The sequence below is a fragment of the Hemicordylus capensis genome, chromosome 8, assembly GCF_027244095.1.
Source record: "Hemicordylus capensis ecotype Gifberg chromosome 8, rHemCap1.1.pri, whole genome shotgun sequence".
Lineage (NCBI taxonomy): Eukaryota > Metazoa > Chordata > Lepidosauria > Squamata > Cordylidae > Hemicordylus > Hemicordylus capensis.
In genome coordinates, this window is record NC_069664.1 from 32,300,423 (window position 1) to 32,326,270 (window position 25,848).

The 25,848-nt window shown below is 63.5% G+C and overlaps 2 protein-coding genes across 8 annotated transcripts; one reads left to right on the forward strand and one right to left on the reverse strand.

Annotated features, from left to right (window-relative positions):
- Window positions 1–432: 432 nt before the first annotated feature.
- Window positions 433–13,139, reverse strand: PCSK7 (proprotein convertase subtilisin/kexin type 7). 4 transcript variants are annotated; one of them, XM_053270086.1, is made up of 16 exons: window positions 12,896–13,139; window positions 11,602–12,132; window positions 11,047–11,181; window positions 10,023–10,188; window positions 8,268–8,358; window positions 7,861–7,915; window positions 7,188–7,326; window positions 6,874–6,974; window positions 6,115–6,282; window positions 5,731–5,838; window positions 5,334–5,436; window positions 3,216–3,372; window positions 2,827–2,921; window positions 2,621–2,717; window positions 2,130–2,247; window positions 433–1,496 (listed from the first exon to the last, which is right to left on the reverse strand). In XM_053270086.1, the coding sequence occupies exons 2-16, from the start codon at window positions 12,118–12,120 to the stop codon at window positions 1,146–1,148; spliced, it is 2,403 nt and encodes an 800-aa protein (XP_053126061.1). In that variant the 5' UTR covers window positions 12,121–12,132; window positions 12,896–13,139; the 3' UTR covers window positions 433–1,145. The 4 variants fall into 4 exon arrangements, 3 of the variants coding, with proteins under 3 accessions (XP_053126061.1, XP_053126062.1, XP_053126063.1); XM_053270087.1 differs by having other exon boundaries at window positions 1,359–1,496; window positions 2,130–2,174; window positions 12,896–13,037; XM_053270088.1 differs by having other exon boundaries at window positions 1,441–1,496; window positions 2,130–2,174; window positions 2,616–2,717; window positions 12,896–13,047.
- On the forward strand, window positions 13,000–25,846 carry RNF214 (ring finger protein 214). Of its 4 annotated transcripts, none has more exons than XM_053270080.1 (16): window positions 13,000–13,140; window positions 14,032–14,280; window positions 14,760–15,294; window positions 15,719–15,778; window positions 16,860–17,000; window positions 19,879–20,018; window positions 20,519–20,587; window positions 21,085–21,181; window positions 21,295–21,383; window positions 21,982–22,072; window positions 22,487–22,585; window positions 22,770–23,140; window positions 23,374–23,512; window positions 23,891–23,998; window positions 24,302–24,397; window positions 25,575–25,846. In XM_053270080.1, exons 2-16 carry the CDS (start codon window positions 14,147–14,149, stop codon window positions 25,638–25,640), a joined length of 2,235 nt encoding a protein of 744 aa, XP_053126055.1. In that variant the 5' UTR covers window positions 13,000–13,140; window positions 14,032–14,146; the 3' UTR covers window positions 25,641–25,846. The 4 variants fall into 4 exon arrangements, with proteins under 4 accessions (XP_053126055.1, XP_053126056.1, XP_053126057.1 ...); XM_053270081.1 differs by having other exon boundaries at window positions 23,972–23,998; XM_053270082.1 differs by lacking the exon at window positions 13,000–13,140 and having other exon boundaries at window positions 14,152–14,280; window positions 14,831–14,992; window positions 15,169–15,294.
- Window positions 25,847–25,848: the final 2 nt, after the last annotated feature.

Here is a 25,848-nt window from a genome sequence, read left to right on the forward strand (position 1 = left end):
TGGAAGGATGCATGGAGTGGAGAGAGAGCAGTTTCTGCTCCTCTCTCACAAGACGAGAAGCAGGGGTCACCCCATGAAACTGCAGGTTGGGACATTTAGGACCCACAAGCGGAAGTCCTTCCCCACACAGCGCATAATGGATCTCTGGAATGCTCTGCCACGGGATGTGGTGACGGCCACCAGCGTGGAGGGCTTTCAAGGGGGCGGAGACAATTCATGGTGGGCAGGGCTATCATGGCTACTAGCGTGGTGGCCGTGGGCCCCCTCCAGCCTCAGAGGCACCTGGTGGGGGGGCCACTGTGTGAGCCAGGCTGCTGGACTGGAGAGGCCTCCTTGGGACTGGCCCAGCAGCAGGCTGCGCTTACGGCCTGGTGAAGAGTGGCAAAGGAGCACCTCTGCAGAGGCCAGGAGGGAAGGAGAGGAGCAGCCGCCTTGGGCTTTAATTCGTTTATTCTGGAAAGCTGCAAAGACAAATTCTGCTGTTTAGAAAAGAACGAACAGACAGAACCCAGGCAGGGTGAAGACTTGGGGAGAGGCAGCCAAGGCCCCTGCAGGAACCCCCAGCTGCGGCCGCCTCCTCACAGCGGTGGGTCGCCCCGGGCAAGCAGGGGAGCAGCTCATGCGGGGGCTGCCAGCCAAGCACTGCTCCGCGCGGAGCTCCTGAGGGAAGGTGCCCCACTGCCCTCCTCCGGGCCCGGCCCCCTCAGGCGTACGGCGGAGGCGAGGGCATTGCAGCCATGGGGCAGGCCCAGGAGCCCTCCCCCCTTTGCCCTTCCTCAGTGGCGGGGCAGGCAGGCGGGCAAAGGCAGAAGACAGGCCAGGCAGCTGCGGCCGGCCGCTGAGCAGCGGATTCCCCAGCCGGCAGCAACAGAAGGCAGCAAGACAGGGCCCTGCCCGCTCCTCAAAGGCGAGAAGGGGGCGCCTCCAGCCCAGCCTCGGTGATGGCCAGCAGCGGCTGGGGGGGGGGGCAGCCCCCAGGAGAGGCTCTGCAGAGACGTCCCAGCAGTTCTGCGGCTCCGGCGGGACTGGAGGGAGGAGGGTGGCCAGCGCACCCAGCTGCACCCAGGAGCCAGCCGGGCCTTCGGACACGGCGCTCGCCTCGGCCCCGCCTCTCCTCGGAGCGGAGGAGGTGGGCTCCAGTCCGGTCAGCACCCCTGGGGCTCTCGGTCAGCACTCAGCAAGCCCTGGGTGAGGCAGCGCTCCCTGCCCAAGGCCAGGCGGCCCTGCTCCTCCTCCTCGTCCTCCTGGCCCCCCACGCTGGGCAGGAGGGGCTCGACCTCCAGCTCCCCGTCCTTGCCCCCGTAGAGGGGGATGGCCTCCTCCCTCTGGGTCCCGTCCTCCAGGCTTGCAGCCGTCCTGCCTTGCAAGGACCAGGGGCAGCCGCTGGCGCCGCTGCAGGCTGCCAGGTCAAAGGCCAGGTGGCGGCGGGTCAGAAACACCTCCAGCATGTAGTAGATGGTCCAGAAGACGGCAAAGCAGCCCAAGAGCATCAGGGTCTGTGGAAGGAGAGGGCGGGCCCGGGGAGGCCGTCAGAGCCACAGGCAGGAGTGGAGGGGAGCTGCCAGCTGGCTGCCCTGCCTCCCAACGCCCCGTCTGCACCTCTGTCTCCTGCCCTGTGCTGCCTGCAGGCTGGCTGTCCGTCAGGTAGAGCTGCACGGTTAACCTGATGAGTGGCCAGACTGCAGGCAGCGCAGCTCTCCTTAACGCTGGGGCAGGGTGGGAGAAAGAGGAGCAAACGGAGATGGGGAAGGAGAGGCCTCCCTGGCCAGAGGGGACTGCTGGGAAGAATCCCCGACTTGAAAGGAGCCTATCAGAGGAGGGGGAGAGGCTAGCAGCCGGCCAAGGAAGAGACCCTCCAGGCGGCCAAGTCTAGGCCAGCAGGCCTGGCTTCCACGGCCTGGGGGGGCACCAGCCCCCAAGACCCCAGCCCTGCCCAGTGCACTGGCCAAGCCCTCTGGACACCCCCCCAATGATGCCATTGCACCCCTGTGTCCCTTCAGAAGAGCCGGCCCCTGCTTCCCCCCAGCCGAACTGCCTCCGTGCTCTGCACCTTCCAGGCCCCAGCACTTCCCTGGGCCCCCCCCGCCCCCCCACCCGGCAGCCCTGGCCTGCTCAGAGACGGGCATCACCTTGAGGGTGTTGGTGCTGATGGTGTAGGGCTCCTGCTCCGAGATCTGCAGGCCGGGCGGGCAAGGCAAGGAGAAGCTGCTGTCCAAGAACCGGCCGCTCATGGCCTCCTCCAGCAGCCTGAGAGGGAAAGTTGCCCCCCCCCCGCCCCGGCGTTATGGCAGGAGCCGCTCCCCTTAGCCAAACCGGCTGATCTGGGGAGGGAGTTGCTCCACGGCAGCCAGGAGGAGCCGTCTGGATCCAACCCCCCCCCCCCCAGCCCGGCACAGCGTGAGTAAGTGAAGCCAAAGCACCCACGGAAGCCAGGGAAGTGGGAAACCCAACGGCAAGAGACCCTTCGGAGCCACCACCAGGCAGGCCTGCGGACACACCTGCGGGAGGCAGCCCCGCTGGGAGACGGGCCAGGGCCGGACCCTGCTCTGCTGCTTCCCTCCGGGCACCCGGGAGAAGCCGCCCCCCAGGCCTCAGCGCTCCTGCCCAACTCTCACCTTACCTCTGCCGCGCCTGGATCTCGGCCGGGGCCCACGAGGAGCCGTAGAGCGTCAGCTGCCACTGCTCCAGCACTCCTCCTCCTCGCAGCAGCTCGTCCCCTGGAGAGGAGAGGGCCCGAAGGGGGGCGAGCGGTGCTCAGTCGCGGAGCGGGCAAGAGGGGCAGCAGGAGGGCAGCAGGGCCTAGGGAGGAGGGAGGCGAGGACTCACCCACATCACGGACCACGAGGCGGTAGGTGCCCTGGGCCGCCTCACCCCAACAGCGCACCGTGGAGAAGGTCCAGTCCACAAAGCCGTTGGGATCTCTACAGAAGAGGAGGAGGAGGAGACGGGAGAGTGGCAGGGAGAGGCCTCGGCAGCACCCGGAGCTGGAGAGCCCCACAGGGACGGCTGCCGGAGAGATGGGGCTCCTGTCCCGGGCCCTGGCTGGAGCGCAAGGCCAGCGGCCAAGGGACGCCCCCGTGAGGGGCCAGCTGCCTGCCCTTGCAGTCCGGGAGGGAGCGGGACTGGGACTGGCCCCGGCCCACCTCGCTCCCCAGTGGCTTCTCCTTCCGGCACCGCAAGTGGCTGCCCTCCCGCCTGAGTGGGGCCACGCTTACGAGTCCATGCTGCGCGCGGTCCCGATCACGGACTCCATGCCGCTGGGGCAGAGGAGGCGGATCTCCAGGTTGCCGCGTCGAGGGTGGCTGATGGTGACTGTCACGGCCACGTGCTCCAGGGTGCGCATGCCCGACAGCCCCAGGTCAGCTTCTGTGACTGGGGGGGGGGAGGAAAGGAGGGGGAGAGGTGGGCTCGTGGGGCCTGGTGGCATTGCAGGCCTTTTTCAAGACGGCCTTCTGGCTTTGCCTGCACACAGCCCTGGCAGACGCGTCCATACAAGGAGGCCTCCCGAAGGACCCCTGGGGGTGGGTGGGGGCCAATGCAGGCCACTGCCTTTGTTTGCATGGGGGGGGCGAGGGGGAGGGCCAGGCCAGGCCTTTCATCAGCACTCAGACAGCCCCCCCCCACTTCATGCCTGCTCCCTCCCGAGGGGTTCCTCTCCCCGCCCCCTCCGTTGGGATCTGCAGGACCGCAGGGGAGGAAAGCAGCCCCGCCACAGGCCCCCAATGCTCCAGGAAGCGCCAGGGCCACCACCGCGATGCCGGACCCCACAGATGGCCTTTGGGAAGAACGTCTCTGAAGCAGGAACTGAGGCGCTGCCCACGCTGCTGCCTGGTCTGGGACTTCAGAGCCCAGCCAGAGTCGCTCTCCAAGCAAGCCGGGCCTCTTCCTGCCCAGCGGAGCCGGCTGGTGGGTGCCGGGGAAAGGGTTAAGCTCTGCAGGGACCCCCCCACCCCCACCCCCGGCCGCCCGCAGCACCTTCCCCTCCTGCCCTCCCTTCGCAGAGGCAGCCTGGCCCCCCACATGCCTCCCTGGCATTTCCCAGCCAGTGGGGTGGGTGGCTGCTCGTTCTGCTCCAGAGCCTGCCTTGTAGGGGAAACGGGCTCCCAGACGCTGTCCTGGACTCCCACCCAGCGACTCATCAAGGCTGGGAACGGGCCCAGGCCCCCCAAGGGAGGAGCTGCCACCGCCAACACACAGCCCCCAGCCTGGGGGGAGCACGTTGCGTCTGGCAGAGAGAGAGAGCGAGAGAGAGAGAGCTCCCTGCAGGCTGGAGAGGAGCGTCTCTCTGCCCTCCTCTTCCCAGAGCTGGGAGGGAGGCCCGCAACTCCGCCTGGAAGGCAGCACACCAGAACGCCCTGCTGGGCAGCAGCAGCCTCAGCCGCCCCCGAGGAGCTGCTCTGGGCTCAGCGTGGGGTGCTGTGTGTCCAGGGTCCGAGGGGCTCTGAGGGGCAGGAGGCCGCACAGCCCTCTGGCGCCCCCCCCCAGCTCTCTCAGTCTGACTCCCTCCTCCTCTGCCGCTCAGACTTTGCCTGCAGCTTGTATCGTATCAACGAATCTGTCCCGTTAACCTATTAAAATCCTTCCTAACTGGCCAAAAAGGCAACCCTGGGTTACTGGGCAACACATCTGGGAGGCGATAAGAACTGCAGGCCCCCCCCCCCTCCGCCGCCCTCCAGAGAGCAGGACAGAGCTCCTCACTGCCCAGAGGTGGCCGTGGCAGCTGGGGTGGGGAGAGGGGAAGGCGGCCTGGGTCGGGGGGGGGGCTCCCACGCACCGCTGAGGGATGGGCCGGCCTGGGGAGAAGCGGTGCGCCTGGACGGAGGAGAGCCGCCAAAACAGGAGCTCCAGCATTGCCTAAAAAGGGCAGAGCCTGCTGCAGCCCTGGCTTCCTCCCATCCCTCCCTCCGTGCACACATCCAGGCTGGGGCTGAGCAGGAAGGCAGCAGCCTGGCTCCATCCAGGACCAATGCGAGCTGGGGGTGGGCAACACACACACACACACACACACACACACACACACACACACACACACACGGCCCTTCCAGCTGCCCCCCTCCCATGGCAGAGCTCCACTCGGCCCCCACCCCCAGCCCCACGAGCCGACTCCTCCGCTGCCTGCTGAAGCGAGACTGTGCCTCCTCCGCCCCTCAAGGAGCTCCAGGAGCCGGGGCCTTTGAGGGCAGCCAGGCACTCTCTGTTGGGAGGGCCCCCCTGCGCACCCACTGCACACACACCCCCGGGCCCCCCTGTGGGGAAGTCCAGCATGGTGGGCACCCCCCTGCAGGGCCAGCCCCTCCCCTCCTCCCGCCCCACGGCAGGGAAGCCCCACGCACCATTCCAGGAGACTTCCAGCTGCTGGGGCTCCAGAGGGATGGCTTGGCTCTCCCTCAAAGTGGGGCTGACGTAGGAGGCCAAGTAGGGGACGGACTCCCAGACCTGCCGGGGTGGATGGGAGAGAAGGAAGGTTTCGCACCGAGCACCGCACGGCCGTCTCCGCAACCCCCCGGGAAGCACCCACTCCCAGGCCAGCCGGGGGGCTTCACGATGTCTGCAGCCACACCGGCTGTTCCCTCGGTGGCAAGTGGGGGGGGGCTGCCTGCCTGGGACTCCCCTGGGCCCCCACCTCGCTGCAGTGCCCTGCTGGGGGCCGTGGCCCGGGGGGAGCGGAGGGCCACGCTCCAGCATGGGGGCCTTCTCCTGAGGAGTCTGGAAGGCCGTCCCGGCAGCTACCTTGGCCGCGTTGACCAGCCTCCAGGCGTTGAGCAAGCCAAAGCCGTGCTGGTGGCTGTGGCTGAGTCCGGCCTGGTTGGTGTCCCAGCTGGCCCGGTGGTCTTCGTACTGCAAAGGGAGGCAGGCAGGGAGGCCTGAGCACTCGGAAAGTCCATCCTGCCCGCCCCTCGCCCCCCTCCTGCTCCTGCACGGGCAGGCCGGGCTCGACTCCAGAAGGGAGAGGACCTCCCTCGTCAGGAGACGGCTGCAGAGCCCCTTCCAGCTCACCCCCGCCTCTGCGCCCACCCTGGCCAGAGGGCCCAGCGAGCTCAGGGCTTGGTCAGCCCAGGACCCGCTTGCCGCGTTGGGGGGGGGAGGCAGAGGAGGGGCTGCCGGGCTGCTCACCTTCGTGGCCGTGAAGACGATGATGTGCTGGACGTCCCGCCAGGTGAGGCAGGGGCGGGCCTGCAGCATGAGGGCGATCATGCCGGCTGCCAGGGGGGCCGCGGCCGAGGTGCCCGTGTGGCCTTCTGTGCACCCCGTTGCCCTGTGCAAATCCCAGTCAGTGGTTGCCTGGAGAGGGGCAGCAAGGAGGCATGGGAGGGGGCCAGCCAAGCCCTGCTCGAACTCCCGGGTTGGGCCGGGGGGGGGGCACAGAGGTGAGAGCAGGGAGCCGGCCAGGGAGCCCCCCTGCCAATTCCACATGCCCGGAAGGTGCCTTTCTCCGCCATTATAGCACTTCCCCAGCGCAACACCCTGGAGGATGCTGGGACACGAGTGGGGAGACCTGGGCTCAAACCTTCACTGGCCAACCCACCGCCCAGGATCCCTAGCCCACAGCACAGAGGGAGGGGCACGGAGCCCTCCCCTCCCCCCCACCCCGGCCTGCCAAAGGAGGCTTCCGGATATTGAGCCGAGGGACACTCGCTCCTGCAGGGCCAAACCCATTTGCACTGCATTTCTGCCTGGAGCCGGGAGGGTGCCTCTGGGGCGGACAAGGCGGCCCCCCACTTCCCCTTCCGGCTTCAGCACATGATGGCCGGACGTAATGTGTGGCTACTGGGCCCTTCATAGTAGTGGCGTGTGGGGGGAGAAGCAGCAGCCCCGAGCCTAGTCGGAGCCCCCGCCTGCCCCTGCTCTGCTTCTCAGGGGAAATCTACTCACAATGCTCCTCATCAGCTTGTCTCCCCCACTGAAGGTCACCGCCAGCATGGAGGCGCACTCCTCCGCATAGAAGGGCATGGAGCCCATCTCGTCCACTGCGCCTGGAAGGAAGCCAGAGGAGAAGCACAGGAAGCCGCCTTCTCCCAACTCCGACTCTCGGGGTTTGCCTGCACGGCCCGGCAGCAGACACCACCCCACAGGGAGGGCACAGGGGAGCACCCCAACACACAACCAGCCCCCTGGGGCGCAAAGCAGCCCCCGTCCCTGCACCGCTCACACGTGCACTGCGCGGCCAGGTGCGCCCGGGCCCTTACCGATGGTGACTGTGTAGATGGAGTTGGCGTAGCCGTCATAGTTGCAGTTGTCGCTGTGCTGCCCTCCGTTGCCACTGGCCACCACAAAGATGCTGCCAAAGCCTCGGCGGCCGGCAATCACACCATGCTGCAAGGCGGCCTGCAGAGGAGAGCAGCGGCGTTGCCGTTCGGGGAAGGGCTGGCTTGTTCTTCTCAGGAGCAGGAGAGCCTCCCGGCAGCCCCCACCCACCCAGTGGAGGGCTGCTGGCCAAAGGGCCCCCAGGGCAGGAGGCCCAGGCTCCCCAGAGCTCTCTCGTGATCCCCCCAGACCAGCTTCCCCTATTCATTTCTGTTTTAAGAACCTAAGAACAGCCCTGCTGGATCAGGCCCCCAAAGGCCCATCTAGTCCAGCATCCTGTTTCACGATGCCGCTGCTGGATGCCTACAGGCAGGCGCGGAGGGCAGGCCCTCAGGGGTTCAGGACACTTTAAAAGACGCATCCTCCTTCCAAATGGAATGCCTCTGCTTCCCATTAAACATACTGGAGGCAGCCCTCCCGCCCTCCCTGCACAATCTGCATTCTGACTCGTGAGGAGCTCCCGGGGGAAAGGCTCTTCCGGGCCCCTGAAGCAAAGCAGGCACGCAGAGAGCAGCAGAGAGCAGCAGACAGCAGAGGCCCTAACCCGAAACGTACCTTGCCAAGCTGATGAGGACCGTCCACAGTTTTGCCATCGTCATCTGGACCCCAGCTGTGGAGGGAGAAGCAGCGTCTTGGAACACCGGTGGGCAAGAGCGAGGAGGAGGAGGAGGAGGAGGAGGAGGAGAAGGATTCCTCCACTTCTATCCTGCTCTTCCTCCCAAAAGCCCGGAGCGATTCCACATGCCCCGAGGAGTGGCAGCCCAGAGCCGCAGCCCCCCGCTTGCCCCCCCCCAGCCTCCTGCTGACTAACTGGGGGGCTCAAGGTCTGCAGGGAGGGTCACAGCCGGGGCTTGTTGTGTGGCTGCTCCGATTTCCAGCACGCCACCCCCTTCCGGGACCAGAATCCCGGCCGCAGAGGGGGCTTGTTGACACCCGTCCTAGCCTGGCTCCCTGGCACTGACCTGCAGCTGTAGATGTCATTGATCTGGTAGTGCTTGTTGAAGGCAACGGCCTCCATGCTGTCAGTGAGCGGCCCGTCCAGCACACGGATCCCTGCGTGGGCCAAGACAGTGCAGTCAGCAGGGCCTGGCAAGCAGCGGCCACCCAGACCCGCCTTCAAGCCTGGCCTCAACTCTCTGAGCCCCGGGAGCGGCCGTGGGCATCCTGCCAGCAGAAGCGGAAGAGAAGCGGCCGGCCTCCCAGGGCTAGAAGGAGAGCCGGGCCAGAGGAGAGGCCGTGTGTGGACAAGAAGCCACAGCAGCCATTGCAGAGCGGAGGTGGGGCTTGTGGGGCCACAGACCTCCAGGCCAGGGAAAGGGAGCTGGGGGAGCAGAAAGAACCCTGCCTGCTGAGCGGGAGCAGCAGGCAAGCAGCAGCAGCGGCAGAGGGGGAAAGGGGGCACCCCTTGCCCAGCACCCCGCTCCCCGCAGCAGTTAAGCAGACGCCTTTGGGGAGTCCAAAGAGGGATGTGGAGGCAAACAGGCCCCCCGCCCCCCCTCACTGACTCCCAACACGCTGCCGCTGACCTGGGGGGTCCCAGGCAGCCACAGACCAGCTCCTCCCCCATACATCTGTCTAGCAGCCTCTTCTAAAGCCTTTCGCTAAGTGCTGTGTGTGTTGCTACAAGGAGGAGACGACCGGTGGGAGGTGGGCCAGCCGGGGACCGCCCTGCTCCGCCCCTCGTCACGCCACGCCAAGCAGCCTTCCGGGAGTTCCGGCAAAGCCCCAGCTCGGCTTCCTTCTGAAGCCTCCGGGAATCGCCTCCGGCCCTGCACCGCACCCCATGTAATCCGCTAATTCAATATTACCCAACAGTGCCAGCCAAGCCTCCCACAGGAATAGCTGGCAAAAGCGAGCCAAGCGACTGGAGCGGGAGCCATGTTTCCAACGAGCTCATGCAGCCAATCTGCACAGGGGGAGTCCAGCGTGGCAGTCAGCCAGCCCTGGTCCAGATGGGAACCTCGGCTCAGCTGCCCCCGGCTTCCACGGCAGAACAAGCCCCCAGTCTGCTCTCTGGCTGCCTGTGGCACCTACTCCGCTCTGCCGGCCTCACCACCCCATCCCCAGAGGTGCCAGCCCTACCAGGCAGCCCCGGGCCTCCTCTCCTCCGGCGCCAGCTTTGCAGTGCCTGCTCTGAAGACAGCTGGAGATCAGGACTGCCGCAAGGAGAAGCCACTCGCCCCCCTCCAGCCCAGAAGCAAGCAGAGGTGCAAAGCACAGAAGAGAAGTCATCCCGCTGGGAAAAGAGCAGCGCTCACCCGAGGGAGGAGCCCGCCATCTGCTGCGCAAAGGGAGAACTGCCGCCAGGGGAGGGCAGGCGTGGGGCTGGGAAGTCTGCCAAGAGGCCACCTGGCCTACCCAGGGGTCAGGAGCCCGGGCAAAGTCCCTACAAGTCATGATGGATGCTGAGGCAATCCCAGGATGAGTTCTGCACGCCAGTTCACAGTTCAGGAGAGCTTCATCAGGAACCGGCTATTTCAGACTAAATGTGCCCTCAGGAACACCCCTGTCCCATTTGGAGGGTGGCGGCGGGGGGGCGGGGTGTAACCACAGGGGTTTGCCTGACCTTTCTTCTTTGCCCCTACACTCAATCAGCTCTCCCTCGCTGGTCTCCCATACAAAAACAATACCAGGGGAAACAAGCGACTCCCTCCCTCTGCCCCACGGAAAGATGGGGCAGATGCCAGCAGAGGGAAGGTGAGGTCAGGTGCCAGCACCTGCGATCCGGCTCCCGTAGGCAACTCCAACGGCACAGATACTGTTGTTGGAAACGGCCGCGATTTCACCAGCACAGCGGGTCCCATGGTGGTTGCCGTCTTCCTCGTCTGCGTGGGGCATGGGGTCAGGGTCGTTGGAGTTCAAGTCGTAGCTGCCTTCAGGGCTCTGGAAGAGAGCAGACCCACCATTGAGACCTCCTTCCCCCCAGAACACGAAGCCCCACTGAAACGCTGACAACACGCCAGCCAAGCAAACCCACAGAGTGGATGTCCGAGGCTGCAGCCGGGGAGCCAAACGGGGCAGTGGCCAGGGGGCTCGTTGCCTGAGGACCAGTGGACAACCCCCCGCCAAGCCCCGGCCCAGTTCTCCCAGGAGTGCGTGCTGCTCGGGGTGGGGCTGGAAGGAGCATGGGCCCAGGCGGGCAGCTCAGGCGTCACCGGTGTTACTACTTGAAAGAGGAAGCTGGAGAGGAAAGCAAAAGGCTACCAAACAGGAGCGGGGCCTGGCCTCACCCTCAGCTCACGGAAGGAGCCTGGCTTCCGGGTGCCCCCTGCTCCACCTTACCCCTTCCCTGCTTTTGGCCAGGGCCCTCTTGTGTTTACAAGCCTCCAGGGGTCCCTGTGGCATCCAACCATCTCACAGAAGCATTGCCGATTGGCCCACAGGGTGAGCCGTTCACTGCCACTGCTGCCTCCAGCAGAACCTGAACCCAAGTCCGAAGGCAGCGGCTTCCGCCCCGCCACCAGCAGAGGAGGACCAGTTCTTTCCCCTTGTTGCCCATTCCATCTGGGCTACCTCCGGCTCTGACTGGCTAGAAGCAGCAGATCTCAGCTCTCCCGCCCTGGGCAACCTCCTCCTCCCATCAGCCCAGACTCCCCTCCCCTGCCTTCTCCCCCCTTCCTCCTCAGCCTGCCCCTTGCCCTCTGGCCAGGGACTGGGTGGCTGCATCCCCCCTGGGGCCCGAGCACCCACAGGGGCTGCTGCTGCCCCTCCGTGGAGGATGGGGTGGCGCCGGCTACTCACGTAGTTGGGCTGGATGTCTTGGATGGTGTGCTCCACGCCATCGTCCACCACCACCACCGTCACGCCCCGGCCCGTCACGTTTCTCTCCCACACGCCCGTCACGTTGATGTCCATCCCGGGGCTCTTGTCGTTGTTCTGGGTCCACAGAGAGGAGGAGACATTCAGAGGGCACGGGCAGGATGGGTGGGCAGGCCCAGCCCAGGCCAGAGGGAAGAAGCAGAGCCAGGAGAAGGGGGGGCCCGAGGGCACAGCCCCCTCTAGCCAGCCTGGGTGATCGCCAGGGCTCAGCACCACTGGCCACCATCTGGACCCTACGCTGGGGCGGCAAGGTGCCATCCTCGGCTGCAGGCAAGGGGACACCCTGCCCTCCTGGCAGCACCATTCTGGATGAGACCCGGGGAACTCAGTAGACAGGGACCAGCAGCAGCAGATTCACTGGGGAGGCCCTTTCCAGGCACCCCAGAGGCTTCCCGTTGACAGAGCCAGACCCGGAGGACTGCAGCCACATCCCAGACTGGCCTGGAACCAAGCAAGGCAGGCGGGCGAGCGACTCACCAGGTGCCACTGCTGCGGGAACTTGGGGTCGTTGAAGTGCAGGCCGCGCTTGGAGCGCTTCAGCAGCCGCTGCTGGGCGTGCCACCTCACACTGTCGTGCTGGGCAAAGACGGCCGCGGCCGAGTGCTGGATGGCCGCCAGGCCCGGCTCCTCACGGCCTGCTGGCCGGTAGCCAAAGAGGTAATGGCCCCGGAGCTCCCCGATCCGGCCCAGGTTCACCAGGCCAGCCTCCTGGGCCAGTTGGTCTGCTTGCCGGTCCAGCTGCTCCTCCGAGGGAGTGGCGCTCTTGGGCACAGCCAGGTGCACGGCCCACGTCAGCTGCCCGGGGCAAGGGGCTGCCCCCCCACAGGGCTCCACCCCAGGCGGCAGTCCTGCCCCATAGGCAAGTCTGCTGGGCAGCGGCAGCAGCAGCAGCAGCAAAGGGATCCAGGCTGGGAGCAGCCAAAGGCACGTGTGGACACACAACCCGGCCTCCATCACAGCCCTCCATGATGGCTCCTGCCCCCTCCACGGCGGCATCCGACAAGCAAGCTGCAGGGGCAGAGAAGAGCATGTGAGGAGTGAGGCGCTCGGGCCTCCCCTTCGGGCCTCCCCTTGCCCACCTCCGCGGAGGCGCCACAGTCTGGAGATCGCGGATCTTGCAGACGAGTCGCCCCGTACAAGCCCCGCGGCTTAGAGCCCGCAGGCTGGCCCGTTTCCTCTTTGCAGAGAAGGAACTGGACGGCAACCCCCAGGGACTCAAGCCGAGGCCACCGTGCCCAGGGATGATGGGCGGCGGAGTCCAGCCGCCTCTGAGGACCCCAGGAGACCTCGAGGAGGAGGAGGAGGAGGAAGGCAGGCTGCTCCCCTGCAGGAGGCGAATCTGCGCCTCCAGCACCCCAGCCCAGCCCCACCCGCGCAAGAGACCCAGCCCGGCTCCTGCCTGCCTCGCGCGCTTTAGCGGGCTTCCCCCCTCATGCCTGGCAGCAAAGCGGGGTCGGCTTCCCCCCCCCCCCAGGCAGACAGACAGGCCTCCCCCAAGTCTGCCGGCTTTCCGCCCACCCCCAGACGAGGGGAGCCAGCGCCGGCCTACCCGGCAGGGGGCTGGGGGAGCCCTCCGGGCAGGGCTGGCCAACCCGCCGCTCTCAGCGGTCCATTGCGGGGCCCGCCCCCCCCCGCCCCGCGAGGGGCTCTTCCTCCTGGGGAGCCCCCTCCCCCCGCCTCTCCGGCTCGCTGGGGCCAGGGCGGGGTCTCGCCAGGCAGGCAGCCGTCCGTCCGGCCAGCGGAGAGGCGCGCCCCCCCAGCCCCCACCTACCGCGCAGGGGCCCGCATGGAGCCGGCCCAGGAGGAGCCCCCGGCAGGACGCGAAGAGCCGGAAGAGCCGCCGCCGCCGGCAGAGGAAGAGGGAGGGAGGGAGGAAGGGAGGGAGGCGGCGCGTCACGTCCGGCGGCGGCAGCAGCAGCAGCAGCAGCCGCCGCAGCCCCAGCCCGCCCGCCCGCCCCAGCAGCTCCCGCGGCTCCGACCCCCCGGCCTGCCCCGGCGCCGTCTCCGCCCTGCAAGGTGGGTCTGACTGTTAGCCCCCCGGGGGGGGAGGCGGGGCGCGGGGGGGCGGGCTGCAGCGCAGGGTCGCCGGGCCCCCCGGGCAGAGGCCGCAGGCAGGCAGGCAGGCGCCCCACCGGAGAAGGCGTCGCTTCGAGGAGCAGCGGGCGGGCGGCTGTGCGGAGCGGCGTGCCCGGCTGGGCCCCGCGAAGCCGGCCGTCCTGCCGCCAGCTAGGCCGCTGCTGCCGCTCCTGGCCCGGACGGAGCCCCGCCTGGCCTGGCCGCCCCAAGCCCCAGAGGAGCAGCGAAGCCGCCCGCCTCGTCCGGGGGGCGGCGGTTTCTCGCCTCCCCCAGGAGGGAACGCCAAGGAGGGGGCTGCCCCCCCGACCGGTGCGCGCGCTCGGGTGCTTCCCTCCTCCCCCCCTCCCTCTCCTGGGGGGCCGGGTTGGCAGGCAGCCTTCTTGTGGGGCGCAGGGAATGCCCGCCCCAGCCTGGGAGGGGGGCGGAGAGAGGCTCCCCCCAGCTGCACCAGTCGCAGCATTCATCTCTGAGGGAGGGGAAATGGGGCGAGGGGGGTCCAGCCCCCCCCCCGCCCGCAGGATCCTGACCTGGACACAGTCGGGCACCCCTCAGGGCAGCCTGGCAGCCATGATGGGGCTGAAGGGGGCCTGGCTCTGCATGGGGCAACCAGCCTCCCTGGCCCGTTGGGCTGGTGCTGGAGGGCTCTTGCTGCAACCCCCCCCAGTTGGAGACAGGTGTCAGGCGAGCCGCCCCCACCAGCGGGCCAAGGCTCCTGCAGCCAGCCTGACGGCCACCCGGCTGCCCCCCAGGCTGAGTGGGGCCCTCTCGCTGCTGCCGTCCCTTCGCCCGGCTGTGTCACGGCTCCACCTGCTCCGTCTGTCTGTCTCCCAGGAGCCTGCCTTGGGCTGCTTGGCCTGACGAGAGGCGCTGCAGGGCCCTCCGGCGCGTGAGGGCGGCGGGTCCGAAGTGCCGCGCTGTGACCGCTGGAGACTCTGGGGAAGAGGCGATGGCGTCGGAGCAGACCAAGGAGGAGGAGGAGGAGGTCGTGGTGGTGGAGGCCAGGGAGAGCGCTCCTGCCCAGCAGCCGGCCTCACCTGGTCCGGGCCTGCCCGAAGAAGGACCTGCCCGCTTGCCTCTCAGGTAGGTGGGCTGGGGGCGCTCCTGCCCCCTGGGCTGCTGCTCGCCAGTGGAGTCTTGCTTCAGGAAGAGCCTCTTGGGTCCCGCCTGTCTGGGGGAAGCCGCCAGAGGCCCTCTGCCTGTCCGGAGGGGCTGGGCCAGAGAAACACTTTGCTTCTCTTCTGGGCTCTGCTGTTGGCTGATTGTCCCGGGCGGCTGAGCCGGGCGATGCTCAGGGCCTCCCAGTGCCCTCCGTTGCAAAGATGCTAGCGGTCTCCTCCTAGCTGTGGGTCACCCCACTATCCTACATCCACCGTTGTCTCCACAACTGGGAAGAAAAGTAATCCTGGGGCAGCTGGTTTTCTGTCGGGCTGGTAGCTTGTGGGGTTTCCCTTCCCAGGATAACTGTGAGCGGCAGACTTTGGTTGGGTGACATTTGCCTTGGTGTTGATGAGTGTCGTTCTCTCTCTCTCTCTCCTTCCCTCGCCCCCTCTCTGGGACAGCACAAGTGATTTTTCCATTCCCCCCCATGATTGTCTCGCTCTGTCTGCCGCCAACCATTCCTGTCCACCAGTGAATGAGGACTGGGAAGAGGAGCATGTGGAGGAAGCCAAAAGGGATGCCGAGGCAGCAGAGAGCGGGACCGCCTTGCTGGCCCCCCAAGACCAAGCCGCTTCAGAAGAGCCTTTGCCTAGCCTTGCTGAGCTCCCCTTGCAGCCTCAGGCCTGCCTCTCAAGTGAGGAGCCCCCTTTGCCTGACTCGGACCATGCTGTGGGAGAAAAGAGACCCTCCTTGTCTGGGGAAAGTCTGCTGGTGATGGCTCCGCTGCGTCTGCAGGCAGACCGCTCCGTGGACCAGGCTGATGCCGTCCTTAACTGCTCCGAGACTGAGCTGGGATCTCTGATCTTGCAGCATGGCAGGCGGCGGAATGGGTGCCCAGACCTGGAAGACACGCCTAGGGCAGCATCGCCCAGCGATGGGGGAAGCCAGCATCAAGAAGGCTCGCCTCCCAAGCCCTCCCAGAACATCGCAGTGCAGGTCAGGCACCCAGCTGGGGAGCGGGAGGCTCTCCTGTCTCCCAGGGAGTCTCCTGGGGATGGTTATTGATCGGAGGCTGCTGGCTTGCAGGAAGGAGAGGGTCCCCCCCCCCGCCCTTAGGGAGCTAAACCTTGCACACCGGTCCTGAGATTCCGGGTTAGGCAGAAGATAGGGAGCTGGGTGGATTTTGAACTGGGTCTCCCGTGCTCTGCTCTCTGCTGGGCTGACTGGCTTTGGCAATCAGGAACGTGGGAGGCTCAGGACTTTAGCGTGGAGCCTTGGCCACCTGGTCCCATAAATTCTGCAAAGTGGCTTCACGCGTGGCTGCTGGAATCGAAGCCTCGGAAAGAGGGAAAGTGGCACGAGGGTCTCTGGAGGATCTCTGGACATGTTTGATGGGCAGAACTCTCTTCTCCCCTTGCAGACAGACTTCAAGACGGCCGACCTGGAAGTGAACACTGATCAAGATATTGAAAAGAACCTGGTAAGCGCTGCTGGGGTCTCCTGTCCGAATAGCTGTCACCCCAGATGGCAGATGCCTGGATTCCTTCTGCGCACCCGCAAGCCTCTCAGTCGGGAACCTGGAAGCTAGTAGAGGTTCTTTTTGAAGCCAAAGGGGCTTCCAGGGAAGTTCTCTAAGCACAAGGGGCAGTAGTCAGCCCACATCTCCAGAATGCCCCTGGGGAGTCCAAAGCGTTGATGCCATGACCTTGGGTCCAGGAACACTCCCCCCACACCATTCAGGGGTAAGGCAGACAGGGGTGAGACGGAGTAGGTAGACCCAGTGACCTGGGCCCCACGTGGCACCTCCCATCTGAGGGGACCCTGGGCCTGCACCTCCCCGTGACCTGGCGATCCAGCTCTGCCTTCACCCTCGTTTCCTAGTAGAGCCCCCCTCAGCACGGCTGGAGCCAGAAATGGGTCAAGAACCAGAGCCCTCCCTAGGGGAGGGCCAGGGTCCCTTGCCAGGGTCCATAAAACTGGCCGCCTGCTTTGTGCGCCGCTGGATCGACCTCCCTTCGACCCAGCCTCGCCCAGCTCCCGTGCTCCTGCTTGGAGCCCACCAGGCCTCCGGCTTCTGAGGGCTGTGTTGCGCCTGCATCCCTCCCTCAGCAGGGGAACCAATGGCTGCAGGGCAGCTCTGCTCGTGGGCCGTGCTGCAGTGTGGCTCCTCGGTCCGGAGGCGAGGGGAGGTGAAGCAGGGCTGTGTCCGGCTCCCCTCAAAGGCCTGCTGGGGACTGCGCAGCAGCAGCAGCACCAGCAAGTGCCCCACACCACCTCTCCTTGTGTGCAGCAGCTTGCCGGGATGCCGGCAGGCCACTGGCGGCGCTGCTTCCTCCTTGTGTCCAGTGCTTGGCCTGCCCTCCTGCTGCCGCCCAGCCAGCCATCCCAAGGCAAGGTCAGGAGTGCCCCAGCAATCAGGGAATGCGGCCGTAGCTCAAGCATCTCCCTTCCCCACTTCCAGGCGTGAATCCAGCCAGGGCGGGGGGAGCACACGGGGCTGGTGCCATCCTGGGGTGGTGGAAGGGGCCCTCACCTGGCCTTTCGGTTCTGGACCCTGGCAGGACAAAATGATGTCTGAGAGGGCTTTGCTGAAAGAGCGCTACCAGGAAGTGCTGGACAAGCAGAGGCAGGTGGAGAATCAGCTCCAGGTGCAGCTGCAGCATCTCCAGCAGCGGAGGCAGGAAGAGATGAAGAACCACCAGGTACCAGGGCCGGGCCTCCCTCGATGCTTGCCAGTGCGGCTGAGCCATGGGGCTGCTGCTCTTGGGTGGCCGCTAGGCATCGTGGGCCCTTGGCAGGGTCTGGAGAGGACGCTTGTGGCAAAGGGGTGCGGGGGGGCAGTCTTCCGTGGGGTGTCCCACAGTGAGCATTACTGAACAGGATGAACCCTTCCTTGACTCTGTGGGTTCGGAGCGGAGCTGAAAAAGAAAAGTGTTGGAATGTGAATCTTTAAATCCAGGCATTAAAACGTGACTCTGTAGGACACTGAAAGAGAGACCGGTGCCTCGCTGATAAGCCTTTGCAGCAGATTCACCTTTGCTCCTTGCTTTTCTAAAATCCGACCGGCTGGCTGGGCATGTTGCACAATCTGTGCCATCAGCTTCCGTGGGTTTTCCTTCCCAAATTCCTTTCCACTGGAGTCCTTGTGGGCGTGACGTGCCCCTTACTGAGCGATTGCCTTGCTGCTCTCTCTCTCTCTCTCCCCCTCCCCACTCAGGCTGCTGTAACGTTGGTGATGCGGAGGAAATAGCAGGATGGTGGTGACTGCCGGGTGGGCTCCTAGCCCCTAAAACTAGGCTGCTCAACTTCGGCCCCGCTGAAGATGTTGGCCTACAACTCCCATAATCCCTCAAGTCTAAGGAAGTCAGGTGGTCAATAAATTTGCTAAATAAAATAATCCCTGGCTGTTGGCCACTGTGGCTGGGGATTATGGGAGTTGTAGTCCAAAAACAGCGAGGGGGGCCAAAGTTGAGTAGGCCTGCCCCCAAAGCAAGCGTTGTCTCCAGGGGCCCTGAGCAGTTTAGGCCCTTGGTGTAACATGGCAAGTGTGTTACGGAAGGGAAAAGGTCTCCATGCTAAGAGTCACTAGGGTCTGGCCCTGAGATTTTCTGGCCTGGATCTTCCTCCTGCCTGGACAGCACCCTCCTGTTTTCCTGAAGTCGCCTCTAGGGTTCTGACCCGTGTGGGTTTTCATCCTTTGAGGAATGCCCGGGTGCAGGTGTCCTGTCTTCAGGTTTGTCAAGAAGAAGGGGCAGCCCTCTGCCTGGAGGAGCCTCCTGGCTAAGAGGGTGGTCTGCGTGGCCCAGAAGGTCACTGGTTCAGATCTCCCTCCTGCCTCAAACGCTCCAAGCAGTTCCTCTCTCAGCCTTTCTCCCGCGTCTGGAAAAGGCGGATGCTGCTGGCTTCCCTTAAACGGCCATCATAGGGATGACTTGCAGCCATGTTTGTGAAGTGTGGAGCCAGCGTGGGGGAGTGGCGAGAGGGCTGGACTAGGCCCGGGGAGACCCGAGTTCAAATCCCCCTTCAGCCAGGAGACTTGCTGGGTGACTGGGCCGGTCCCTTCTCTCTCAGCCTAGCCTACTTCACAGGAGGAACTCAAGTATGTAGTACACCGCTCTGGGCTCCTTGGAGGAAGAGCGGGATAGAAATGTATGTATGTATGTAAATGAATGAATGCGTGCTCTCACCTCTGGACTTGCCACATACAGGTGAAACTCGGAAAATTAGAATATCATGCAAAAGTCCATTAATTTCAGTAATGCAAATTAAAAGGTGAAACTGATAAATGAGACAGACGCATTACATGCAAAGCGAGATAAGTCAAGCCTTAATTTGTTATAATTGTGATGATCATGGCGTACAGCTCATGAAAACCCCAAATCCACAATCTCAGAAAATTAGAATATTACATGGAACCAAGAAGACAAGGATTGAAGAATAGAACAATATCGGACCTCTGAAAAGTATAAGCATGCATATGTATTCAGTACTTGGTTTGGGCCCCTTTTGCAGCAATTACTGCCTCAATGCGGCGTGGCATGGATGCTATCAGCCTGTGGCACTGATGAGGTGTTATGGAAGACCAGGATGCTTCATTAGCGGCCTTCAGCTCTTCTGCATTGTTTGGTCTCATGTCTCTCATCCTTCTCTTGGCAATGCCCCATAGATTCTCTATGGGGTCAGGTCAGGCGAGTTTGCTGGCCAATCAAGCGCAGTACACTGTATACTTTTCAGAGGTCCGATATTGTTCTATTCTACAATCCTTGTCTTCTTGGTTCCATGTAATATTCTAATTTTCTGGGATTTTGGATTCGGGGTTTTCGTAACAAATTAAGGCTTGACTTGTCTCGCTTTGCATGTAATGCGTCTGTCTCATATATCAGTTTCACCTTTTAATTTGCATTACTGAAATTAATGGACTTTTGCATGATATTCTAATTTTCCGAGTTTCACCTGTATATGCTTATGTGTTCCTGCTGTTTATATCCAGCAGAATCAAGTCCAAGGTGGCCTACAGCTCCAAGCAATAGAATGGGAAGGCCAGAGCCTTCCCTTTCAGAACCCCTCCCTGGCTCGGCTCCCAAGTCCCTGGGGGACCACCAGCTCCTGCATCTGAGGTCCTGCTCAGGGTGCCCCTGCCAGCTGAGGCCCAGCAGGAGTCTGTTAGGAGCGGAGCCTTCTGGGTCGTGACACCAGCTGTGGGACGCCCTCCCGCAAGGGGCCCACCAGCCAGCCCCCAGCACCATGGGAAGCCCGGGCTCTTCAGGGAGGCTTGGGGGCCTGCCTGCTTTGGTGTGCTGGGCCTCCTGGGAGGCCCACTCCTGTTTTCTGAAGCTTCACCTTCTTTTCTTTCTTTTCAAAAATAATCATTTTTATTAAAGTTTTTTTTTAAAAAAGCTTTTATTTTGATGTTGAAGTTGGGGTGCAGCTTCACCATCTCATGTTCTTTGCCGAACTGTAAATCGGAACGACACCCAACTGCTATTGGTGTTTGATTACTTTGTAAGCTGCTTTGGTTTAATTTTAAGAAAAGTGGGAAATCAGTGCTTTTTTTAAAAAAAATTTTTACTATTCCTCCAGGAGATTCTGAAGGCTATTCAGGAGGTGACTGTTAAGCGGGAAGAGACCAAGAAGAAGATGGAAAAGGAAAAAAAGGAATTCTTGCAGAAGGAGCAGGATTTGAAGGCCGAAATCGAGAAGCTCTGTGAGAAAGGCAGGAGGTAGATCTGAGAACTGGCGGCTGCAGCTTCTAACCCTCTGTGGAGGTTGGCTCAGAATCCAGGAGGGCAAGAGCCGAAGCCACCTTGGTCCGCTTTGGGGAATGGATCTGCATGTTTTCACCAGCCATGTGGCCTGCTTTGGCGGGCCCAGAGCTCTGCAGATGCTCAGAAATGAGGCCCAGGAGGTCACGTGTGCTGAGTGGCTAAAGCAGCTTTATTTATTTATGTGGTTAGATGTATAAACCACCTGATAGAAAACCTTTCCAGGTGGCTTGCACCAAATGCAGTCAAGTGCTGAATTCAGAAGTGGGCAGGCTGGCCTGGTGCCTCTGTTGCCTGAGGAGCAGCAGCTGCCAGGCATTGTCTTCCAGGCAGGGTGGCTGCTTTTCCTAGGCAGCGATTGAAAAGCGCTAACTGCCCAGAAACATGAGTTTGGGGCAGCATGCAAGTCTGCCTGATGAGCAGAGGAAACTTTGCCTGTCCCTCCTCTTTCCATCCAGGCTGCTGAAAGAACAAGAGGAGAAGGAGAACAAAATCGTCTCGCTCATTGCTGAGCAGTCCGAGGAGAAGTAGGGCTCTCTTTTTCTCCCTTGCTAAGCTGCTGCCTCTTCACAAGCCCTTCCTGCTTTCCTAGGCAGCTGCCATCCAGTAGGGATTTCCTCCCCTTCCTGGGGGAGGCTCTCGCTCATGCGCCAGCTAGCCAAGACACACCCTTTGTTGTCTGCCTTCAGCATCCTGGATTAATGGCCAGTCGTGGGGCCGCAGGGTGCCTGTAATCAGATTAGTCTCCACCCGCAAGGGCGCTTTGCCAGGGTCGGAGAGTCCTCCCTTGGGCCAATCTGGTGGCAACTTCAAGAGGGTGGCCTGAGCATTGGCTCCTCCGCGTTGCCCCCTTCGGGGTGCGCCCCCTGCCGGCTCAGCAGCGGCTGGGCAGTGAGGCCACCCATCCCGTTGGGTGGGGCAATGGTGCTCTGGCCTAAGGGGGCCCCTGGGAGGAGGAGGAGGAGGAGAGTCTGGCAGTGCTGCTCCCGGGCCCCTAAACCGGAGTCCCTGGTTTGCTCCTCAGGGAGGCCTGGGAGATGGAGTTGGACAAGCTGAAGAACCAGCACAATGACATCAACAGGTCCATCCTGGAGGAGACGGAGCGAGCCTGGAAGGCAGAGGTGGGTCCCTGGCCTTGACGTCCCCCGGCCTGTGTGCTGCCTGAGGGAGATCCGGGCGGTGGTAGCCCAGGTGCTGCTTCTCCGTGAGCCAGCGTGGCTTCTGTCCTTGCCAGATCTTGTCCCTGGAGAGCAGAAAGGAGCTGCTGCTGCTGAAACTGGAAGAGGCCGAAAAGGAAGCCGAGCTGCACCTCACCTACCTCAAGTGAGTGCGTGGCCAGAGCGCCCTCCGACCTGGCCCTGCGGAGAGCGGGGCTTCTGCTCCTTCCACACTGCCCTGCAGCCTCCCCTCTTCCCTGGCAGGACCCAGGAGAGGCGCGTCTCTGGCCCTCCTCGGCCCCTTCCTCTCGCTGAGAAGCCACCCGGCCCCTCTTCAGACTGGGCCGCCCAGCCTGGTGGTGGTGGTGGTTCGGCAGGGCCTGCCTGTGCAGGCAGGAGGGCGCTGCTCTGAGCCCCCCGCCTTGCTGAGGTCCTCCTCCCCACCCCTAGAAAGCTAGCTGGGAGGCACGTCTGCGAGTCCCCAGGGCTGGTCCGAGGGGTCGGCAGTGCCTCCCACCAGGCACAGGAGCCAGGCTGCCCACGCTGGGCTGCAGGGCTCTTGCTTGCCCTGTGACATCACACATGCCTGTCTGTGACCTGAGTGCCTCACACAGAATCTCGCGGGAGGGGCAGGGAGGGACCTGCCCGGGGGGGGGGGCTTTTCCTCCTCTCAGCTGGGCGTCGCTCCTCGTCTTGCTCCCCAGCGTGGCGGGCTGAAGGGTGGCTGGAGCCGTCTCCTTTCCTCTGCTTCTGTCTCTGAGCAGGTCAGCGCCCCCCACGCTGGAGACCATCCGGCCCAAGCAGGAGTGGGAGGCGAGGCTGAGCACCATCCGGATGACCAAGGAGAGCGTCCGGGTACGTGGCAACAGACAGCTTGCTGCTGGGCAGGTTACAGAGCAGCCCCGAAGCGGGGGTGGTCGCTGGGGATGCAGCAAGGGGGGCCTGGGGCTTTCCTTGGGCACGAGCAGCCAGCCCAGGGTGGCATCGGAGGAGGGCACCGCATTTGTCTTGGGAGGGCCCAACCCTGTTGCAGAGCGTCTGCAGAAGGCCGAGAGGGAGAGATCCCCGCCGCTGCTGCTGAGACCTAGAGGAAGGCTCGTACTGCTCGGGGCGGGCTGCTTGTTCTGCTCTCATTGGGAGGGAGCCGTGGCTTTGGTGCGTGTCAGAATGTGCACGTCCCGTCATGGCTGGTAGCTGCCTCCCTGCTTCCGGAGGGGAGGGTGCCGTGACCTGGGCTGACACCCTCTTTGCTTTGCACTTGTCTCCTAGGAGCAGTTCAACGACCACATCCAGCTAGTACGCAACGGGGCCAAGCTGAGCAGCCTTCCCCAGATCCCCACGCCCCCCCTGCCGCCACCCCCGCTGGAGGTGAGCCCTTCCCCTAGACATCCTACGCGGGTGGAGGGGGGGAGGCAGGCAGTGCTCCACCAAAGAGCAGCCCCCCCAAACGCAAGCAAGGGCTGTGAGCAGCAGCATGCCTGGGAGCCCACGTGGATGTAGGCTGGGCGGTAGACTCCAGCTGACCAGCCTCCCCCCCCCTTCTTTCTTGCAGACAGACTTCCTGCTGCCCGCCTTCCCGCCCCCCAACGCCTCCCTGGCCCCCCGGCTGCCCTTCCCCCTTGGGACCGTCCCGATGGTCATGCCCAGCGCGGACCCCCGAGTGCTCTCCTTCCCTCTCCGGAACCCTTCCCTCTCCAGGCCCGGCCAGCCCTCGCCCCCCCTGCCCACCTCCCAGGGCAGGAACAGCCCCGTGCTGGCCTCTCTGGCCGGCCCCCGCCTGGCGCCCGCGGCTTCCCTCCCTCCCCCGCCGGGCCTGGGCGGAGTCAAGGCCGCCGCTTCAGAATTCCACAGACCGCCGCCCCCCGTGGACAAGCTGGAGAAGATCCTGGAGAAGCTCCTGATGCGATTTCCCCGGTGCACTAAGTGAGTCGGCCCCACCTCCCCGCTGCGCCAAGAGCTCTGCCTGGGAAACCCAAGGATGGGGGCCGGGACGGCGGTTTGGGGTCGTCCTTTTGGGCCACGGGCAGCCAGGCACCATGCATGCTGGGTTCTTCCCAGGGTCCAGCATGCTCTCCTTCCTTCCTTCCCGACTGGGGTGGAATTCCTAAGAAGGTTCCCCTGGTGAGCAGCGGCTGAGCGGCCCCTTGTCTCCTCAGGGCCCAGCTGACCAACATCCTGCAGCAGATCAAAGCAGCCCGAAGGACCCTGGCGGGGCTCACCATGGAGGAGCTGAACCAGTTGGTGGCCGCCAAGCTGGCAGAACAGCAGGAAAGGGTGGCAGCCGTTGGCACGCAGGTCAGTTGGCACCGGGGTGAGGACTGGGCCGAGCTGCAGGGCCTGGCGGGCCACCTTCCCCTTGTGCCCGCTGCAGAGGCCCCCGGTTGATCGAGTCGGGGTGGGTGGGGCTGGGATCGGCCTCTCTCCTTCTGGGCACAAGGCCGGCTCCCTCACAGGCAGGAAGCACAGACTCTTCTCTTCTGGCAATCCCATTTTTGGTGGGATGTTCTTACCTTGTCGACTGGGTGTTTCCGCATTCCTAGCTTTTGTAAGCGGCGTCCAAATAGACACACACAGATGACTTGGAAGGGTAAGCCTCCAAGGGCGAGACACTTCCTCCCCCCGCAGGTGGGGGGTAAACTCTCAGAAGCCCTCCCCTTGTTTTCTCTGCCACAGCCTCTTGGCCGAATCCGCTCCCCCCTCTTCCCTGCTCCTCTGCCTCAGATCAACAACCCCCTGTTTTTGCCACCTGCTCAGGTCTCCTACAGCGGGACGCCAGCCCAGGTAAGATGAGCCCCTCCCCTTCCCAGCAGGCCTGAACCCCATAGGCCCCAAGCAGTGTAGCTGGTCCTGAGGAACCGGGGGGGGGGGGTGAGAGAGAGAGAGAAGAGAGCGGCCTCTGCTCCCAGTTCACCATGCAGCTCTCCCTGCCCCCCAAGAGTGGCCAGCCGCAGAGGGAGAGGAAGGAGCATCCCACGCTGCTGGGAAGGCTCCTTAGGAGAAGCTGCTGCTGCTGCCGCCGCCCTCCGTCTGCCTCTCTGTTGGGGATTCCCATTCTCTCCTGTTTCTCCTGGGTGGGCATGCCAGGCAACCGCAACCTGCAAACTGTGTCTGATGTGCCAGAAGCTGGTCCAGCCCAACGAGCTCCACCCCATGGCCTGCTCCCATATTCTGCACAAGGAGGTGAGTGCTCAGGGTGCCCCACAACATGTGCAGTATGCAACCCACCCTCCCACCCCCTCCACCGGCTGCTCCTAAAGCAGGGCTGTGGAAGGTGCCGTGTTCTTCCTGGCAGGGGGAGCGTGTGCCTGCGCACACGTACAGGCACACCTCTTCACGCGGGGATCGAGGAAATGCCCCCGTTTCCTGCTTGCAGAGTCAGCAGCCAGGCAGAGCATTCCTGCGTCCTCACAAGGAGAGCCTGACCGGCGGGGGGGGGGGGGGGGGGGCGTGCGCAGAGCCAGCAGCACAGGGCCTGCCTGGGCTGGAGATACCCGCTCCTAGAAAGCTGCCTGAGCCAGAGGCAGTCTAGCCCACTCGTGTCTGCTTTGGCTGAGAGCCCCCCACTTGGGACCTGAGGCAGGGGAGAGGCTCTTTCCTCACCTGTGACCAGCAAAGGTTTTGACTGGAAACGCAGCCACTGACCTGGAGGTCTGATTGTATATACACCTACAGGTGGACCCTGATATTCGCATGGGTTCCATTCTGTGGCTGTACCACGGATATGCAAACTGCAAATATGGGATCGTGGGGGTTAGGTTCCAAATTGACCCATTTTTGCAGCAGGGAGCTTCTTACCTTGCTCTGTAAGTCACGAGGTGCCCTCAAAACAGCTAATTAGCCAAAAATCACAGGGTTTTGTGGGTATTATTTTAATGGGAGCCATTTTGTGGCAGTCATTTCCAGCCCCCCCCCCCCCCATTGCCGGATATGCAAGGTCAACATGGGGTCCCCCGCTCCCCTTTTCGGGTATGCTGAGGTCAGGCGTCCTTGTCTTCTGGAGTCTCTGGGAAATCCCGGCCCAGTTTGGTAAATAGGGGTGACAGATGCAGCCCCCTGCAGGCACTGCTGAAGGGGGTCTGTGCTCTCCCCCCCACCCACTGCAACAAATACATAAATTAGGTTTATATCTCCAAAGAGCTCACAATCTAAAAAGAAATGCAAGGCAGATACCAGCAACAGGTGGGCTGGGGTTGGGTGCAGCCAATTGCTCCCCCCCCCCCCCGCTAAATGTAAGCAAATCCCCACTTTGAGAGGTGCCTCTTTGCTCAGGGAGCTGCTCCTCTTCCCTGACACCACCACTCCAGGGGTGGGAGCATGTGTGGCGTTGGAGCACCCAGTGGCCTTTCTCCTCTTCCAGTGCATCAAGTTCTGGGCTCAGACCAACACGAATGACACCTGCCCCTTCTGCCCCACGCTGAAGTGACCAGCTGGTGGAGGAGGAGGAGGAGGACAGCAGGACTCACCCGGGAGGGAGGAGCACTTGGCCGAGGCCGGAGGCATTCCAAGATTTCTACAGCTCTATATTTATATGGCCTTGTATACACATGTACATTTTTATTCTATAGGGAATGTGTGTATAGAAAGTCTGTATACAGACCAGTTCATAATAAAGTGTGTATATTATGCAGAGT

What these genes read in the sequence shown, in the direction of transcription:
- PCSK7 (XM_053270086.1), bottom strand. Translation starts at nt 12,120, where the DNA reads ATGCCGCCGTGGAGGGGGCAGGAGCCATCATGGAGGGCTGTGATGGAG. An exon ending in TCCCGCAGCAGTGGCACCTG is followed by an intron (nt 11,182 to 11,601) that starts GTGAGTCGCTCG and finishes CTGTGGACCCAG; the next exon opens with AACAACGACAAGAGCCCCGG. An exon ending in TCGTCTTCACGGCCACGAAG is followed by an intron (nt 5,839 to 6,114) that starts GTGAGCAGCCCG and finishes CTCCCTTTGCAG; the next exon opens with TACGAAGACCACCGGGCCAG.
- RNF214 (XM_053270080.1), top strand. Translation starts at nt 14,147, where the DNA reads ATGGCGTCGGAGCAGACCAAGGAGGAGGAGGAGGAGGTCGTGGTGGTG. An exon ending in TGCCGCCACCCCCGCTGGAG is followed by an intron (nt 22,586 to 22,769) that starts GTGAGCCCTTCC and finishes TCTTTCTTGCAG; the next exon opens with ACAGACTTCCTGCTGCCCGC. An exon ending in CGATTTCCCCGGTGCACTAA is followed by an intron (nt 23,141 to 23,373) that starts GTGAGTCGGCCC and finishes TTGTCTCCTCAG; the next exon opens with GGCCCAGCTGACCAACATCC.